General features: G+C 33.2%; 1 protein-coding gene across 2 annotated transcripts in view; it reads right to left on the bottom strand.

Moving 5' to 3' along the window:
- The window catches only part of kkv (hyaluronan synthase-like protein kkv), a 64,323-nt gene that overhangs the window by 12,675 nt on the left and 31,447 nt on the right, over positions 1–20,201 (bottom strand). For both annotated transcript variants that reach the window (XM_076413062.1, XM_076413061.1), the window contains exons 3-6: positions 3,523–3,767; positions 3,174–3,467; positions 2,373–2,773; positions 507–1,308 (exon numbers count right to left, since the gene is read on the bottom strand). In XM_076413062.1, coding sequence (XP_076269177.1) covers positions 507–1,308; positions 2,373–2,773; positions 3,174–3,467; positions 3,523–3,767 — 1,742 coding nt within the window. The remainder of the gene's footprint in view (positions 1–506; positions 1,309–2,372; positions 2,774–3,173; positions 3,468–3,522; positions 3,768–20,201) is intronic.

Genomic DNA, 20,201 nt, shown 5'->3' on the forward strand with positions numbered 1-20,201 from the left:
AAATATTGTATTATCAAGCGTACAAATTCATTGGTTCATTGGTTCAACTTCACGCTGAAGTTTCCAGTATGTGTCATTTCGTCGAAGGGTGAACAAAACATTTTTTCAGTGCGTTGAAAATGTCTGAATTTGTAACGTGTAAATCAGATTTGCGGGAAGTTTTACTACCGGAATATAAGCAAATACAAAACAATGTTATTCTTCAGCATGATAACGCTTGACTGCATGTTGCAAAACCAATGAAAACATACTTGGAAACATTACAGTGCTATACCACCGCTACGCTGTATTCCCCAGAACTTGTTCCTTCTGATTACCACTTGTTCCGACATATGAATCGTAAACCGTCTGAGCAGAGCTCCACTTCTTATGAAGATAAGATACCAAAAAGGGGTCGATTCGTGTATAGCCTCAAAAGATACATCGTTTTTTTCGAGATGGAATCCGAAGGAATCGGAAAAGTTCGAATTATCGAATATTATTTAAAATTATTTGAATATACTTACTTTCGAATTCGTAATAATCCGGATCCACAACCCTGAGATATTTTTGAGCTACCCTCCTGGCCGACTGATCTTCGTCCAACCTCAGGATAGATTTCAAGAACTCCATCATCTCCTCCTTGTTTTCGTGCCACATAGTGGCGCATCCGTATATTCTCGTAATGTTATCCGAACTCTTGATCGTTTTCGGACTGGAACCGTCGGTGTGGTTCGAGATGGTCTCGTAATACTCGTCCGCCTTCTCTTTCTGGATCTCGTCGAGGTCCTCGGTTTTCACGTCCGCCTCGTCGTCCCTACGCCTGTTCATGCCCATGCTCTGATCGATCAGCAACCCCTCGTACATCGGAATGACGTACAACTTCTCGGTCCTGGCCAGACGTTCGCATTTCGGCGTCCAGATATGGATGGTGACCCAGGTTTGCGACAGGAGCCATACCAGCCAGATCCAAGCGTACTGGTGGGATATAAAGTCGTTGAGGAACGAGCTGGGAGGTATCTCGTAGAAGAGGTAGTCGGGGATGGTTTCGTGGAAGAAGCAGGGGTCTCCGTTTCGCAGGCCGCAGGCGGCGATGAGCAGTGATACGCATATGGGGATGGTGAGGTTGACTGGGAACGCGTAAGAGAAGCCTTGGATCATGATTTTGCAGGCGAATTTTCCGAAAATGTAGGCGAAATACGATCCTAGCACGTGGATCATCATGACGTAGAGGGCGCTCCAGTCGTTCGATGGGATTACGGTATCGTCTCCGGTTGGTATTATTTCGGATATGTCGGGTAAGACTGTCCCTCCAAGGACAGGTTTTATCTGTAATTCAAAAATACCTGTATCGTAATAATAAAACAAAAATTATTTTAAATTAAGATGACTAAAACAAATTTGATTACGTATAGTGAATTCCTTATTCCATTGAAAGTTACTTTTATTTTAAAGTGATTTTAAAAGAAACGTATGAAAACATGAAACTAATTTTAGGGTTAATCAAATGGAAAGAATACAACTGGTTGATTTAGAAGTTGTTGATATATTTCTTGAACTATAGAGAGGTTTCATGCAATATTGTTGTTTTCTCGGTTTGTGAGACAGTAGAGACACAAAGAACTATTATGAAGTTGGCCAAAAAGAGCTTAATTTGCTTGTGCTAAGTTAAACATTAAATATGAACCTCTTATTTCAGAAGAAAATATGATTCTTCTATTCTTATATATAAAACTTGGATTAATGAAAAATGTTGCCAAGTTCATGGATAAAAACGGTAAAAGATTTTAGTATTTGAAAACTGTCTTTTCTAAATTAAGAGATGCTAAATTAAAACTTAAAGAAAATTAATTCGATGAAAACTTTAGCGCCAAAGAGTTATCGGTAAAGTAGTAGCTGAAAATGACGAGTTTTTGGTGAATGACTTGTTACAAAAATGTAAAACGATGGGGTGCCGAACGTGCATTACCATTTCGATTTTTGCTTCTTAATTTTGGAATGGTGAGTGACGTACAAGGTGAACGCTTTCAACATTATATGAAACCGATAGAAGAGCGTTATCAAGGAAGATGGAATGCTAAAATATTAGCAGATTACTGCTGGTTTATAACGAAAGAGTATTCTACTGTTCACAAGAGGAAAATATAATATTTCGAAATTTTATTTTAGAAGATATGGCTAATTATTTCTAATGACCACTAAAACCTGAGCTATTTTGATCCATTGTCCATTTGTAAATATAATATATATGATTTGAATATAATACTGGAGAAACATTTTATTTAAATACATTTTTAAAATCATTTCTTTTCATTGGGTTTTAAACCATTGCTTAACTATCACAACTTAATTATATTCGACAAATTATGGAATTATATTTAAGCAAAAATTACCTCCAACACTGTAATCGGATGAACGTTGAAACTTTCCGAGAATTCCGTGAAGAAAAAGGCGACTTCTCCTTCCTTTATCAGTATAATGAACAGGATGGTTATCAGGAAAACTAAGATTTTCCATACCGACACGAACATGTACGTAAAATACCGGGTTTTGTCAAAGGAATCCTTGATTTTCCCCAGTTGCTTGATGAACGGCAGCGGTGAGTGCTTGGAGATATAATTTTCCCACCAACCGAGCGATATCATGAAAATCGACACCGGTATTATCCAGAGGTCAGCACGGTTTTCCACAATCGGCCAAACGATGAACCCGGTAGCTTGAGCTGCGATCGCCACCATGTCCATGATCACTTTGATGAATCGCCCGGATTCCTTGTTGTTTCTTGAAAGTAATCCTGAAAATTGGTGAGATATTTTAATTATAATACGAATTTTATGGCTTCAAACAAAAAGGTTCGCATTTAAATTGAGAAATTATCGAACTGGGTGTTCAAAGATGCGGCAAAACCAACAAAAGTCAAGTTTAATAGCATTTATGGTTTTACGAATCATGTGGTTTAACGGCGGTTTGTAATAATTGAAACATTAGGAGCTCTAAGCGCTCGAGAACAACCTTCTTTGTCGGTAGTCGGTTGATTTTACGATAACAGATTGAATTTGTTACATCGATTTTCACTAAATTAATATGTATGAAGAATATTTATTTTAAATTACTATGCTTTTGTCATTAGATTTATTTAATCAATTTTTTAAAAGAAATTTATGAAATTCATGTAGTAATTTATACATAATTACCTAGAACAGCTGGTACGAAGCACAGTGAGTTGGTTAACATAGCTCCTTTCACCACATCGATGTCTGGAAGAACGTAGAACATCAATATTGCTAGACCAACGGTGTGAGCAGTTTCCGGTAAGAAGATCATGAGGAAATGAGAGAATTTCGGCCTTTTGGACGACTTGAAGTAGCACATCCTCGTTGACCTGAACAAAGCTCCAAGATGGGGTATGCAGAACGAGAAGAACAAGCACCACATCCATGCTACTCGTTCTTGTGTTGGCAGTTTTACGATAAATTGTTTTTCTCTACCTGGAAGGGGAAATGTTTATTAATATATTTTGTAGACGGGAAGGGAAAGACTTACCTAAATCTTTATTACAATATGGTACAACTTTGTCGACTTTTAGTTGTGAGGTCATAAACAAAAGACTTCCCTTTGATATCACCCCGGACGCTAATACTATGACGAATGTGACTAAATACGCTACGATTTTGAGAATTTTTACGGTGATTTCGAGACATTTCTGGTTCGCCATCGACCCAGACTCCTCCTTGATAGGAGGATCTCTGAAGACGTCCCATCCTTTGGTTTCTTGTACAGTTCTAACACTGAAAAAGAAAATTTAGCATTAATAATATCTTGGAATAAGATCTAAAAGGATACTGTTCGTTATATGTCCATTTCTTAATGAATTTGTTATGATTGTACATTAATTAGAAAGGGTTGATATAATATCCCGCAGTCTATTAAAACTACCTGAATGGTGAATGAGTGAGATGGGTGGATCTGTTTTCTAATAGATAAGAGCCCTCAGTGTCGCTTTGTATCGCCGTTCAATAAGTCGCAGGACAACGGTCAGTAGGATTTCGTGTAGATCATAAGGCTCTTTCATTCAATTAACCGAAATAAAATTAATATCCAGATTATTAGATAATTATCCAAGAAAGAAGACAGGTTGACGTTGGAGTGGCAATCGTTCCGCAATAACTGGAAGCGTTTCTTGATGTAGTTATATCGATATATTGATATATCGTCGAATAACAAGGTCAACCACGGAAAGTTCACTTATTGTCCGGAAGGAAGGATATTTGATATACGTATCGAATTTTTTTATATCCAGTCCTAATTTTCACCGCAAAATTCACTTGATGTTTGGGTGGATATATCGCAAAACAAGTTCGATACTCTCATTTGAAAACCCTAGGGTTATAATTTAGATATTTGACTTTGCAGCTAAAAGTTTCATACTATCATTTACCACTATCATTACTTCTTTAAAAAAATCGATATATCGAGTGAATAATATCGATATTTTTCGGCATCCCTACTCTGGACCTTTATATAGAAATCTTGATGAATGAGTACAAACTAACTCCAGAATGTTACGATGTAAGTTACATGGAATACCACTATTTCATTAAAAGCCAATGAATGCAGATGAGGCAATAAAAGAAACAGGATTTTGATGAAATTTTAGCAAATTTTACGAAAACGAATTTTTAAATGTTTCTGTCGTTAATGCTTCCAATATATCATGCTTAAAGGTCAACATTGAGGAAAACGAATTACGTGCGATTTGGTCATATTTCAACTCGGTTCACTTTCGTGATAGTAAGAGCTGAGTAAGCCGCTTTGTAATTTCTGTCTAAAGTCGCCTGAAGCCTCTGTCGTAAATAGTTTACTCTCCTTGACATTTTATAGTAAGATTTGAATAAACGAATGACCTGGCTTGAATTCTAAGCGAGACAACAATGGGTACCATCGTTTTTTTCAACAATCTCGCATATTTCTATAAAAATTCAGTAGAATTTCATTAAAAATATTAACCGGTTGTGTTCAACTTTAATCATTAACATAAATAATTTTCAGATTTCTTATAAAAATTCTTGTTTCGATAAGAAATTAATTGGAAGAAATGCACTGGGAAACCCTCGAGAACCTCCTTATAGCCCTGACTTGTTACCTTGTGATTATTTTTTGTTTGTACCCTTGAAAGAATCAGTTGGAGGTAGAAGATTTGAAGGCAATGAAGAAGTATTTTAGCCAATAACCGATCGGTGAAATGTGTGATATTTTCAGAGTTGTGTGGCTCTTTTAGACGCTTGATGAGTATCTGCGATAATAAAAGCGTGCACAAAACATCGTCAAACATCAACAGCGGAGAGGATTAGTGAGTAAATCCTAAAGTTAACTGATAGAGACCGACGAACGTTAAAAGTAATCAGCAGCAGCTCCACAAAGCTAACATTCATGGAAGAACGTTCATGCTGTATTGGTTGAAACCTTTTATAACGAAACCCAATGCTAAGCTACGAGAGAAGTGGTGCAACGACACTCGGTGATTGGAAGAATGATGAACTCCGATGAACCATCATGTACATTGTTTCCTACAGACGGTCGGGTTTATGCATGGAGAACCCCAAAATAAACCTACAATCTGGATTTCCTGTTGCCTACAGTGTAACATGGTGCAAGTTCCGTTATGATTTGGGCGGTAATATCGTGGTATTCAGCTGGTTCTCTCATTCATCTCACTACCAAAAAGGTTCGGGCTTGATTTGAGTAGCATCATAATAGCATTAAACTACTTTCTTGACCAACACAATCACCAGTTTAGCCAGTTATAGGGAGTTTTAGAGCAGTAGATTTTCGTTCCCAATATCATTGCGACAATTCGCAGATGTATTGGTATAAGAATGGGACAACATTTCATTGAAAGCTATTCAGAAACTATAGGGAAGAATTGCAGCTATTTTAAAAATAAATGGTGGTTCAACACCCTATTAATACATAAATATTAGTGCTGAGAACTATCGATTGAAATCGACTATCGACTGTTTAGTAATTGACTACTTTTACTATCGACTTTTTCAGCTATTTTTGCTTCGATTGATTTTACTATTTTTTACCAGTGACAGTTTCAGTTGACGGTTTTCAGTCGTTATTTTCGGTCCGACTGATTTTGTTACTATTTACTATCGACTATTTCAGTCGTGTGTAAGATTGTAGATTGGGTAAAAAGATTAAAATTGTGAGTAATAAATAGTAAAATACTTTTGACTGTTTTTATGATAATAATAGGTAATATTTCGATTACTCTCTCGATTTTTGTTAAAAAATATGTCGGTTCAATAATAAATAAAGCATTTACTTTATTTAAAAAAGCTCTAGTAGTTATTGTGCGATCATTTTTAATTATGTCATGAATTAGTTTTTTTATGTATAGGTATATTATTAATTTTTATTTAGTGTTTATGGTTATTATACTTCTTTAGTTTTTAGGTTTTGTTTATGTTCTTTTGTATTGTCTATATTTATTATAGTATATTATTTAAATTTTATTATCTCTCTCTCACAATTTATATAGGAATATTTATATTCGTACATCTTCGTCTGACATCACGAATTGATAAAAACAGTCGAACCGTGCATTTGATGAAAAATAGCAATTACTATTTTCAGTGTCTAGCTTTTTGATTATCGACTGTTTTGCAACTATCGACTGAAAGCAGTCGATAGTTCCCAACGCTAATAAATACTTTAAATATAAATAAATATAAATATTAATTTAGCCAACCCTTGTAATTGTTGAAACAATTTGGTTTCTTTAGTATATACCAGTTGCATAACAATACGAAATAGAGTCGTTATATAGGGTTCCAGTATTATCAGATCAGTGAAAGGGACCTCAGTTTCCAAGACTAAAGTATAGAAGAGCTTGGTAAGAAAATTTAATTCATTTTATCGATTTTAAACGAAATATAATAAAACTTAAGGTAAGATTTCAGTTAATGAATATTTCTTCGATGTTTTTGTACATTTTTTTTGACTGAAACTGGTTTTGTATTACAGTATCGTGTCTTTTAATGCTGACTAACGAAATCTGGAATTTGAAATTGAAATTCTCGCTTACACTCCCATTCCTTGAAACTTCCCGACGCTTCAATGCAATACTGATTGGGTAATCTTATGACTGGGTCTTTCTTTTTCTAAAAAAATAGCCTCCAAGCCTACGTGTAGTTATTTTAAATGTTCGTAAAAATGCAGCACGTTCATTTCGAAATACATATTGATGATACCGTCGATTTTGCATTATTTTGGAAAGTTCGAAGTAAAAGTTTCTCGACCTCCCGGTACCGTTCGGACAGTGTCGTTTCTATGGTTACATCAGATGGTTATAAAAAATGTTAATAAAAGTGTTAATACTTTGACGGTTTGCCGAAACAAAGAAGTTTCGATTCGACTTATTCGATTTTATTCGTTAAAATTGCACGATGGTTGTATCTTAGAATTTCAGCGATGAATATTTTATTACTCAACTAATTTCTCGAACTTGATCAGGAATGTGATGAAAAAGATGTCGGGGGATTTTCTGTTGCAATAATATATAGTTTTTCACTGTTAAATTCTTAGTATATTCTACATTTTTCCGTTTATTTGTAATTATCGGCATATTTTCTTTATATGTCAATAACACATAGGGGAGAAAAACGCATTAATACGCAAGTAATACACATTTCTTGAGACTTTCTCAGATTCATTGTCGCCTGAATATCGTTTGAAAGTCCCCGGCCTGACACATAGACGACGCTACTAGAATTAAATCCATATGTTTTTTACTTAGCCCTAACCCTCAGAAGATGCTTGTATAAATTCGACACCTGCCGGATCATTAGTTTGTGAATTATAGCATTTTGAGTGAAACAACTTTTGTTAGTGTGATAAAAATGGATAAAAAGAAATTTCGCGTGTTGATAAATTATTGCTTTTTGCAGGGAAAAAATACAGTTGAAGCAAAAACTTGTCTTGATACCGAGTTTCCGGACACTGCCCCAGGAAAATCAACCATCAAGGATTGGTATGCTTAGTTTAGATGTAGTGAAATGAGAAGACGGTGAACGCAGTGGAGGCCCAAAAGAGGTTGTTACCGACGAAAACATTAAACAAATCCACAAAATGATTTTGAATGACGGTAAATTGAAATTGAATGGAATAGCAGGTACTTTAAAGATATCAACTGAACATGTATATCATATCATTCATGAATATTTAGGTATGAGAAAACTCTATATGCTCAAAATGGGGTCAGCTGCCGCGCGAGCTCACTTTTGACCAAAAACAACGACGAGTTGATGATTCGGAGCAGTGTTTGAAGATATGTGACAATGGATGAAACGTGGCTCCATTATTTCACTACGAAATCTATTCGATAGTCATCCATGTGGACTGTACATGATGAACCCGCTCCAAAGCGTGGAAAAACGCAACAGTTGGCTGGCAAGGTTATGGCGTCTATATATTAGGATGCGCATGACCATAAACAGCGACTATTACATAGGGTTATTGGACCGTTTGAAGGAGCAAATCGCCGAAAAACGGCCGCATTTGACGACAAAAGAAGTGCTGCTTCATCAAGACAATGCACCATGTCAAAAATCCATGAATGGGGCTTCGAATTGCTTCCTCATCTACCGTATTCCAGTTTTTCTCGTACCCAAATATTCGTGAATGATGCCAAGTTTTTGCTTCAACTGTATTTTTTTCCTTTCAAAAAGCAATATTTTATCAACACGCCAAATTCATTTTTATCCATTTTTTTTTCACTGTAACTAAAGTTGCTTTACTCAAAATGCTATAATTCACAAGCTGATAATCCGACAGCTATCAAATTTATATACGCATCTTCTGAGGGTTAGGGCTAACTAAAAAACATATGGATTTAATTCTAGTAGCACCATCTATGTGTTAGGACGGCCGCATTTTAAAAAATCACGCGGAACCAGCAACGTAAAAAAGAAACGATTCCAATAGACTACTACAGAATGTCGACATATGACTGTTGCAGACTGGAATCGAGTAAGTATAACTTTCGTGAAGAATACAATTGGCCAATAACGATTTTCTAATATTAATTCTATTAATTTACAGGTATGCTTTTCCTACGAGTCAACCTTCCAAATGTTGATTGACAAAGTTCTATAGTAAGACGATGCCCTGGTGAATAATTACAAGCCAATTGCCTTGTAGAGAGGATTAAATACCCAGTCTTTTATCTCAACCAAAGTCATGGAACGTCTGCACATTGTAGAAGTGACAATGAAACAAGACCAATACAAGCGATGTTCAATGAATGGTTCCCTGACTATGACAACTACATTTTATGCATTATTCGACACTATTCGACATTGAAACTCTCATCAGAGCTCCAACACCAAGAAGATGCGAAAGCTTGTATTGATAGCATGTCCCAACGCCTGGAAGCTCTTATTGCAGCAAAGGGTGGCGTCAATATCAAAATTAATTCTATTATATTTTAATTAATCTTAAAATTGTTAAAACGGAGGTTATAAAACTGTTTTGTATATTTTTTTTGTTGTTTTTATGATCCCAATAGATTACAGATACAAATAAAAATATATAAAAGACTCCCAACTAATCATTTGTTACAAAAATCGAATTAAACTAGAAAATTAGATAATCTCAAAATTGTACCTAATAAATTGGCCACCCACTGTAGAATAGTTATAGAATATTAGAAAGACGCTATCATAAACATATGGCATTTAAAAGGGACATACTATTTTGCTCAATATATTGTAGGTAGTACGTTAATATAAATCCGAATGCATGAAAGAATGTCTAAATTAACGCGCAGCCTCTGTGGTCGAATGATATCTTTAGTAGCGTAGTAAAATAAAAGGGAAAAATCCATCACAAGGCCGAATGCGGATCCAGTTTTGAATAAAAACAAAAGTGAACGGCATACTTTCGCGTTTCTTACCGTTTCTCTGCGAACATAGGGTATCGGTGACTATATGACTGATTTACGATGCTGGGTTCGAGATAGACCAGATAGATATACGATATAACAACCAGCAGGAATCGTCTATTGTTCCATCCGAACTGTTATCTGGTCGATTTTACAGTTATTCCTTTGGCATCTTTTATTATAATTAATGAATTGTCTTTATTGATTATTTTTGTTAGTTTATCATGTTAATATAAATTTTATTTAGAATTTATTTTAACGCTTGTGAAGCAAGTCTTATTGATGATTCATATAACGTTATTTCATTTGGTATGACCCTGAAATCTTTCAGAGACCTTCCTAGAACTTCCAAGTTCGAGAAGATGGAAAGGTCACACGGTGTCATGTTAGGTCTTTTTTAATTTTCTGTCAAAACGTATTACCTATTTCTTCTTTATAAATAGAGACCTGGTGCAAAATAGTGCAAAATAGTGCCAAACATCAGTCATAGTGAAAGGACACCATTTTTTATGTTGACAGCCATTTTTACAGGGAGTTTTCGATAAATTCAATATTAACGGTGTTCTAACAGTTGGCATGCCTGAGTTATCCGCTGAAAAGTGTCTTTAATCAGAGGAAACATAGTTGAACAACGACAATATTCTTCAGTTATCAATGAAAACAATTTTAGTATCAAAAGAAATACTAATTTCCGTTCAAAGACTGTGTTAAGAAATGTCATGGGAACTTTGCTGTTAGAGCACCAAAGACCCATGAAAACTGTTGTTGTGTTTCTCTGAAGATCTCTATCTATAACTTAAGAAAATGTAAACTGAGTAAACTGATTGTTTAAATAAGAGACTGAATTAGCCTATATCACTAGGAACATCAATTATCATTGGGAAGTTGAAAAAGTTTCATTGATCGACAAATATCAGTGTAAATTGCTAATAGGATATTTGAAAAAAAGTAACATTTCTCTGTTATTAACTTGGATTATAATAAAGAGGTTTTTTGATAATATATCATAATCTAAAAACCTTCAATAATATAAAACATTTAATAAAAACCCAACAACTAAGAGGAAGGTTTATTTTTGAATAAGTCTTGATTAATAAATTATAATAATTATCACTTTCAACATTTAATATTAACGTTTTTAATTAAAATAATAATAACAAACAGTATGCTTTACAAGATAATGAACACGATCTATATCATAAATAGTTGTATGCAATGGCAAATATGAATGTGTTAGATTTATATAACAGAATGTAGTTATTGTACTGCTTAATTATGTAACATATTATTTAATAAATGTCCAGTTGAACTAAGAAAAGTATATATTTTTTACAACGTTGATCATCGTACTTTCCTTCAAGAGTCATGGAATCTCTCTAACTATAACTGAATGATTTTTTTGTAGAATGATATACTTTTCCTTAATAGTAATACACTGTAGTAGTCACTTCAGTACGTTTTGAATAGCTTTCATCAATTACCGGCTATTTAGCGAACGATATTTTTGGTCCAGGGTTACATAATCCATGCTTCATCTACTGTGAAATACTGATGAAATTGATCCATTCTATTTCCTTTGAATATCTCTAAACATCTATTTGGATCGTCAAGAAGTCGACGTTGTTTTTGATCTAATTTGACCAAATTTGATATTCTTAAAATGTTACTGTAACACTGTAAATTTCTAAATGTATCTTCTGATAACTGAAAGGGAGTTTTCTTAGTGTGTCCCATCTCAATAAACCCGGGATTTTTAAAACGTTTTCAGAAACAGTTGTCGATTTTGGGTGACCAGAGCCTGATCAGCATCATCGGCGTTTTTCACTCATCATACAATTCAGTAATACTGGATTTTCTTAGTATACAATAGCAAGTGTACTGCTTATTTATTTATTTGAGTTTTACGCTAGTAAGGCTTACTAACCTTAGTGGCATTATTGTTATTGTTAGTGTAGAAGTTGGTATGTGGCGTGTTATATTCCCTTCGTACCATGTACACATGTCATACTTCATCTTAGCATAATTTATCATTGTTATCAGTTATCTCTATTATCTGTTGTTTGTTGTTATCGTTGTCTTTTGATTGTTCGTCATTGTTATGGACCACTATGGACTAAAATTGTTCTGTGACTTCTTCTGTTGACTACCATTGAGTATATTAACTGTCAGTTTATGGTAATTAAAAATGAATAATTTCATTATCACCTGACATTAGCAGTATCTGTCGTGATAATCACCGATCTCTCTTATATTTCATGTATATTCTTAATTTCACCTTTGTTAATGACAAAATTAGTTCCTCAGGTACGTTGTCATTTCGTTTTTAGAACTGTCACCCGACTATTTTGATATCAAGATCTCGCACTCCTAGAATTTGCTTTATTTTTCCATTTATTGTGAAAATCGATATTATATTATTTATTTTAATTTCTGTTTTTATTTATTTAAGATGCAAAATTGTTTTCTATTGTTTCATTTAATATAATTTTTATTTTACGCTGTGTGTTTAATCTGCTAACTTTGTTTCCTCCACTTGTACACTAACAATTCGAACACGTATAGTTTGAAGGTTAATATTTTTCATAAATCATATATTCTGTGTCGGTCATACACTTTTAATGACTAATATAAGCAAATATTATTAAGATCGTCATTAATTTCTCTGATGTAGCAAAATTTAATTCGCAGAACTCTTTCTGTTGTTCCTCTGGCTTTAACATTTGGTTAGTGTCGTCCGCATAAACATTGCGGATCCGCTTTCATTCCGGTACCTTAAAATTTCAACGCTAGTTGCCCGTTTCTGCACGAAGGTCGCCGCTGAGCCAACCGACTAGGTACTTAAAGGTCAGTCACTGGTCATTACTCGCGATTTGATTTTCTGTTAAGTCACATTCAGTCCATTGTTTCGCCACCGATTGTCTACAGCATCACCAACATTTCTGATGCGGTTTCCGAACGGTGTTTTTTCATTCTCTCGGTCGCCGTCTAATTGTTACGAATTGATCGGTGCACCTTTTAGGTTTCTCCGAACGGTTTTCATAACGATACGAGGTAATCCAATTAAATCTCGGCTTGCTAGATATTGCTACTATGTTCCTTTTAAAATAGCGTAATTCGTTTTTCTGTACTTATTTTGATTAGTAATTCATAGCTTACTTAATTCAGAAGTTTACTTAATATATTACTAAATTCTTACTAGATAAATAAGTTCTTGTAAGACTGTGAATTAATTATGAAGGTTTTTGGGTAAAACTGAGGTTTTATTGCGAAACATCGTGCATGTTATTAGTTGTTATGGTGTTGGTCAATTTTGGACAACCTTTTTTTGATATATAATTTTTTAAGGCAGTAAGTTTTGGATATCAAATGAATATGAAGAGAAAATACTATTTCTTCTCAGCTTGTGAAGGAATAGAATTTTTTATTTACATGTTTTCAAAATTATTACTGTGGTGAATCACTATTGTTTGTATAATGATAATTTTGCATTAGGAAATACACAATTTTACTCGCTAAAAGTAATAATATTGATACATCTGCAGATAGATTACAAACAACTGTTAATAATATTACTGAGTGGATCCATAATAGGCGAATTCAATTAAATGATACCATGTCTACACATATGATACAATATGCCAAGAAATAAGTAGCAATAACGTGTTAAGAAGAAACTTGGACGCTTAAGAATTGCTTGGACGATAATCCGTATTATTATTTCACAACAAGCTAAGTGCCAATAAATACATTTTGAAATTTCTGCAGACCTATGATGTGCAACTATGGGGTTGCACAATTAAATTGTATATTAATACTATTCAAACTTAGCTAAAGAAGCTTTTTCGGAGCATTGTCTATGCTCCATGGTATACAAAGACATTCACGAGGACCTAAAGATATCTACAGTCAGAGAAGAAATTAAACAGTTTGCGGAAAAGATACCAAGCGAGATTATGCGCGAACATAAAAAAGTCGAAGTACTACAAATACTCGGCATCAGTGAACTTATCTCAAGGTTGAAGAGACAAAAATCCTTTGAACTAATATAGTTTCAGTACATCTATCAAGCTTCATTTAATTTTGTGTATGAAACCTTAGATTTAGACATAAAGAACAATAATAAAATGTTATTAGATAGTGACAATCTAGCTGTAACAAATTCTTCAATTAGTAAATCTCCTATGGTCTTCCAATATTCTTTGGTTGACCAGACCAGATTATTTTTAAACCGTATAAAACAATACTTACAACAAGTATGCTCACTGTTTATATCGAATAACTTTCGAGGACTTGTACAAGCACTGTTGAATTAACTTACACATCAGTAATATCGATGAGGCATAATAAAAAGTAAAAGCCGAGGCGCTATGTTTTGAATTTAACATTTATTGAAATACCATAAAATTCATGTTCCATAAAATACTACATAAAACGCGAAATGTTATTCTTTGTTTAACATCTGATGTCATTGCGGCTACTATTGCCAAGTATATTATTTCGCAGACGACTTCAGCACCTTCAATGTTGAAGCTTCTTTTTTGTTCTTATTTAAACTATTTGAAGTATAAGCATTACTTACATCTGTTATATACATTACTTACATTACTTATACAGGACATACAAGACAAGAGGCTGATGCTAATACTGTTTTTTTATTATTAACTTTACGTTTATATTGTTTATTTAATGAAGCAGTTAAAATATCAGAATAATGTTATGTATTATATAGAGTAGTATTGTATAGCTTTCAAGAAGTGCATAATATATGTCTGAAGATAATAAAGCTGTCATACTGGTTTAATATGGTGTCTTAATTGTATATATATCTGAAAAGATCAACTATTGATGGTGTAAGATGAGAGATTTTATTCTAACTGAATATGAATTTCTCGTAATAACCATGATACATTTTAGAAAGAAATAATATACCATAAATGACGCAACGATGTATATATTCCAACTATGGAGTCTGAGTTCTATATGTTGTTCTACCTAAAACCTAAATATTTTATCATAAATGTAAACATTTGGAATTTATATTGAGAGTTTATTGAAGAGTTTATTTTGGTGTATAACGCGCTTGTTAATAAATTGTATTATTATTAATATTACTATATTGGTAAATAGCTTTAAACCTAGTGTTTAAGTAAATAGTCTTTGGTAACGTAATCAAAATGCATACTCTTAAAAATAATTAATAGTAAAAGCATTATGATGCAAATGATGTGTAATTTTCAGGGGATCAGAGATCAGCACTAGGTTCTTATAGGCACAGGAAGATATACTTCTTTAACCGGGAAACGCAAGAGTATTTTAGGTTAATAATGATAAAGTAATGTGGTTGCTTATGTAAGTTATTTTTTGGTAATATAAAAAATTATACAATGTTTATTTGTTTTTCTTATACGTGTATTGTGTTTTGATAACTTAATTAATACTACTTCTGAATCTATCTTTATTATCATTTTATAGCTGAAAAGTATGTCTATTTTTTAACCAATATACTGTCTATTTGTGTGGTAGGACTTTCAAATCGCTACTAATCATCAGTAGTAAATTTAATTATATCTTATTAAGGTATACTTATTCAGTCTTTGATCCTAGTGGCTGATTAATTTTTGAGTTTTCGAATTTTGGAATTTGTTATAAAATATGTCCAAACCAAATCAATAATGTAATCTGCTCATCTCGATTCATTTAGTAATTGTACATTGATTATCTTATTTCAATGCAATAAGTTAAGTTTTAGTAGTTTTTAATTTAATTACATTTTATATATATATATATATATATATATATATATATATATATATATATATATATATATATATATATATATATAGTACGATCTTTATTGACAAATTAATTCATTACTATTGTTTTGTTGTACTTGCACCAATACAAGCAAGGCGAGTAAAGAGTTCCTAAATTAAAATAAAATTAAACTACTTAAGCTCTTTAAACACTTTACACTATACAAGTTCGTGTGGCTTAGTTTGTTTCAATTTTCTGATTTCCTGTGTGATGTCTTTGTAAACCCATTTGATTTCGATGTCATCTTACAGGTCTTTGTTGGTTACGTAGCGATAAGCATTGGTAATTAATCGTAGAACTATCGGCAGTGTTGTATTACTAGTTACTTTGATGGTTTAGTGCTTCCCCATATTTGCTTCCCCATAAGTCAAAAATGGCTTTATAGTTAGCTGAGCTTTTTAATTTGATCTCAGAAAGAAATACTCAGACATTGTCTTAAGCACTGTACTTAAAGATATCTTAAGATACAAATTATTGAACCTAAAAGAACTAATTAAGATTCTTAGTTATGTTAAAATTAAATCTGACTTATGACTTACGACCTCTACTAAATTGTTTATTAATTCCTTTAAATCTGTTACCATGTTATCGTAATCAAGATCGCTGAACCTTGTGGTTTGTGACCTCGACAGGAAATATTTTAACAATACTGTTCTATATCATAGGTTTATTCGTAATAATAGTGATGATAGTGAAGGAGCGTCCAGAATATATGACTAGCAAATGAGGAATACGGTATCGATTCGTAACACAAGGTCAAACGGTTTATAACAGATGATTAGTTTTAATGTTGCCGCTGGGAGATAGCTGTAAAGCGTTTCTAATTAATAGGTAATCGTGTTATTATAAGTATAAATTGAATGTTTGATACGTTGTAAATATGCCACTGACAGCTCCAGGGTGTTAATTATTTGAGTTTTAATTAAGCTTATATCATTACATATTTTTTGTAATTAATGGGTTATAATATAAGTTATAGGATGCCATAATAAGAGATTTTTTTTGTGGAGTGGAAGTATACAGTGGAAGGATGCAGAAAATTGAAAGCAAAGTATATCGAACCATGAAGGAATTCTTTGTGCCCTTAAAAGAAAGGGAAGAACTTTTATACCCTCGAAATATAAATTCATATGGCCTGCTTATAGCGTATGTATAAATTAAAGCCAATATATTATTATATAAAGAACTGGATATGAAAATTCGTTCTTTTTTTGTCTCCATATTTTCTGTTTAGCTTTGTATCCAGTGTCCTTTCGACAGAATTTCAACTACTATCTTCAGGTTTTGCTTGTTTTACAAATTCTGCTCATTAAACTCGTATTAGCATATACATATAAGTTACATTTGGTAATATTTACTGGGTTGGAACTGACTTGAAGTTTATTTGATTATGTGAAGATAATCAAAAATGTCTATGCCTTGAAACACGCAGATTTGTATACAGAACATAAAAAACACCAAGAATAAAACAAGTGGGAGATATTAACTATTAAGATTAATAGGACACTTTTAAAACATAAAAATCCTACTTGTGCAAATGATATTATAAAGAAAGTTGCTATATATTACAATAATCCTAATCCTAATTCTGTTTTGCTAATCAGATGATTTTTTTCCATAAATTTCCATAAAGTTCAAAAATATAAAGGAAATGGCAACAGTTTAAATATCAAATAATATTAAGGGAATATTAATGACATTGAAAAGAAATAAAACATAGCAAAATACATTGAACAAAGCACAAAACAACATAAGGCGGCTTTTAGCATATACTATACGGACAGAATAATTTTGTAATGTCAAAAGTCGAGGTCACTTCTTTATGATTCTTAAATTACAACGAAATCTTGATTATTAATCGATTGACCGTTATGTGAAGGATGTTTTCAACATTATCATGGAAAAATATATTATTCATTTGCATGACAGTGTTACGAGATTGTGTAAAACTGGCTCGGTGAAGTCACATCAAATTTGTTTTAAAGGTTCATTAATATTTAATTATATTTATATGTTTATATGTATATTAGCAAATGGTACTGATATTTATGAAGGATAATGTAAGACTTTATGACAGTAAAGAAACAGATATTTGAACATAAGGCATAAGAAAAATCGCCAGCAAATATGAGGTCATCCTTACTGAGCGATCATCATTTTTGAAGACTCACAGGAAAACATTTGTTATACACATTTTTTATTCTTATTGATGACGTTACTAAATTCCAGTTAGGTTTTTGGAAGATCTACTATATATCCCTCTATGGCAGCTATTTTACATCTTCGTGTGACAAAAATCATTAAAAAAACGTTAAAATTACTTTTTAATGTATTGGAAGTAAAGCTATTCTATTATATGATCTTAGCAATAATTTTTGAGCTGTATGACTAAGTTTATCTTGATGGAAAATTATTTTATGCATTTTTTAAATATAATTGGATTCAGATCATTCCTTAGCTTCTTATTTGGCTGAGGTTCGAAAAGTGAGGATTCTGTCGAGATGATTCTTTGAATTGATGACTCTTTTTAATTTAATTAATTAACCGGAATTGGTTTTCTTAGTAAGGATATAAAACAGATTATTAGGCAAATAAGACAGGTTCAAGCATTCCTTGTGTCTAGTGTGTAAGACCATCAAAGACGGACTGAAGTTTGTATACGTTAAGAGACTCAAAATAATCGTAGAAGAGAGAAATGTTATTCCAGACCATCAATTTGGCTTCCGTAGTAAATACGGAAAAACAGAACAAATACATAGGTTAGTCAACTAAATTAACAAAACTCAAAAAAAGCATAAAAAATTGTTGCGCTGCATTTCTCGAAATATCTCAGGCGTTCGACAAGGTGCACACTGGGCTGCCCGTTAAATTGAAAAACCTTTTGCCCCATAAGCACTTTCAACTGCTAAAATCTTGCCTCAAGGACAGACATTTTATTGTCAAACAGGGTGACGAATACACTGACCTACACCCAATATATTCGGGTGTTCCGCAGGGCAATGTACTTGGCCCATTGCTATATCTATTGTATACAACTGACCTACCGACCTCAAGAAACACTACTGTTGCAACATATGCTGACGATACAGCGGTTTTATCATCTTTCGAGGATCCAATATCAGCCAAAAGAAACCTCCAACTTCATCTTAACAAAGTCGAATTGTGGTTGAAAACGTCGCGTATCAAAGGAAATGATACAAAACTACCCATGTGACATTCACTCTTTGTAGAAGAATATGTCCATCAGTAAAATTGAATAATCATGACCTTCCGCAAGTAGACAACGTTAAATATCTGAGAATGTATTTTGATTGACGTTTGACATGGACAAAACATATAGTGACAAAATTCAAGCAGCTTGGGCTTAATCTAAACCAAATGTAGTGACTGATAGGACGTAAATCTAAATTATCATTGGATAACAAGGCTTTGCTGTATAAGACAATACTTAGGCCCATTTGGACCTATGGTATTGAACTGTGGGGTACTACTAGCAAATCTAATATAGATAGCCTCCAGAGGTTCCAGAATAAAGTGTCATCGTCGATGCCTCATATTACGTATCCAATAAACTGATTCAGTGCAATATTCCCTTAGAACCCATAACGAGTATGATTCGAAAGGTTAGTGCGAATCACTCTGAAATACTATTAGTGCATCCCAATGCACTCGCCAAACAGTTAAATGGGCGCGATGACAGTGAAGTGCGTAGGCTCAAATGAAAACTACAATACGAACTGATTAATAGACACATATAGTGAGATTTAATTATCTCTAGAATAAGTTAAAATAGTCTTTAGAATAACTTAGGATAGACTTTCAATTAAGTTAGACTAGTATCTAGAATAAGATTTAGATCATAAGTTGTTCAGCACATCACTTACTGAAGTGATCTTCTACATGTCAGGAAAGTTATGTTATATATCGGAAATCATATAATAATACTTATTGTCCACGGCATTGATTGTTGACGTTCTACGAGATAAATTAAAAAAAGTTTGTCGTAAATGAGCATATTGTGGCTGCCAGGAGTTGATGATGATGACAATGAAGTTATACAGGATTGTCAGCTCCGTTTTACCCGACATATGGGGCAAGATGTGGAGTTATGCCTATTTTTACTTTTCGTTCCTAGTTATCCGCCATTTGCTAGTCTGATTACCAAAGATAATTTTAATAATAAATATGTTTATGAAACTATACAAGTCTTTGATTTATTATGCTTTGATCCTTAGCGTCCCTGTCTTGCCCCACCCTCCCATAATACTTAGTCACGCCATCTATTGTAATATGTCATGAACAACCGAGAGATTCAGTAATATCGAAATTAAACTAGGTAGTTTCTAAGAACAAGAAGCACTCTGCAAAAAACTCTCATTATATTTTGCTGTTTTCAATTTTAATGGATTTAGACCATACGTGTTTCGAACAAAGAAAAAACCGATCGCCCCGTATAAGC

Source organism: Rhynchophorus ferrugineus, unplaced genomic scaffold, assembly GCF_030347505.1.
Source record: "Rhynchophorus ferrugineus isolate W39M unplaced genomic scaffold, kcgeb_rfMv2 rfM9, whole genome shotgun sequence".
Lineage (NCBI taxonomy): Eukaryota > Metazoa > Arthropoda > Insecta > Coleoptera > Curculionidae > Rhynchophorus > Rhynchophorus ferrugineus.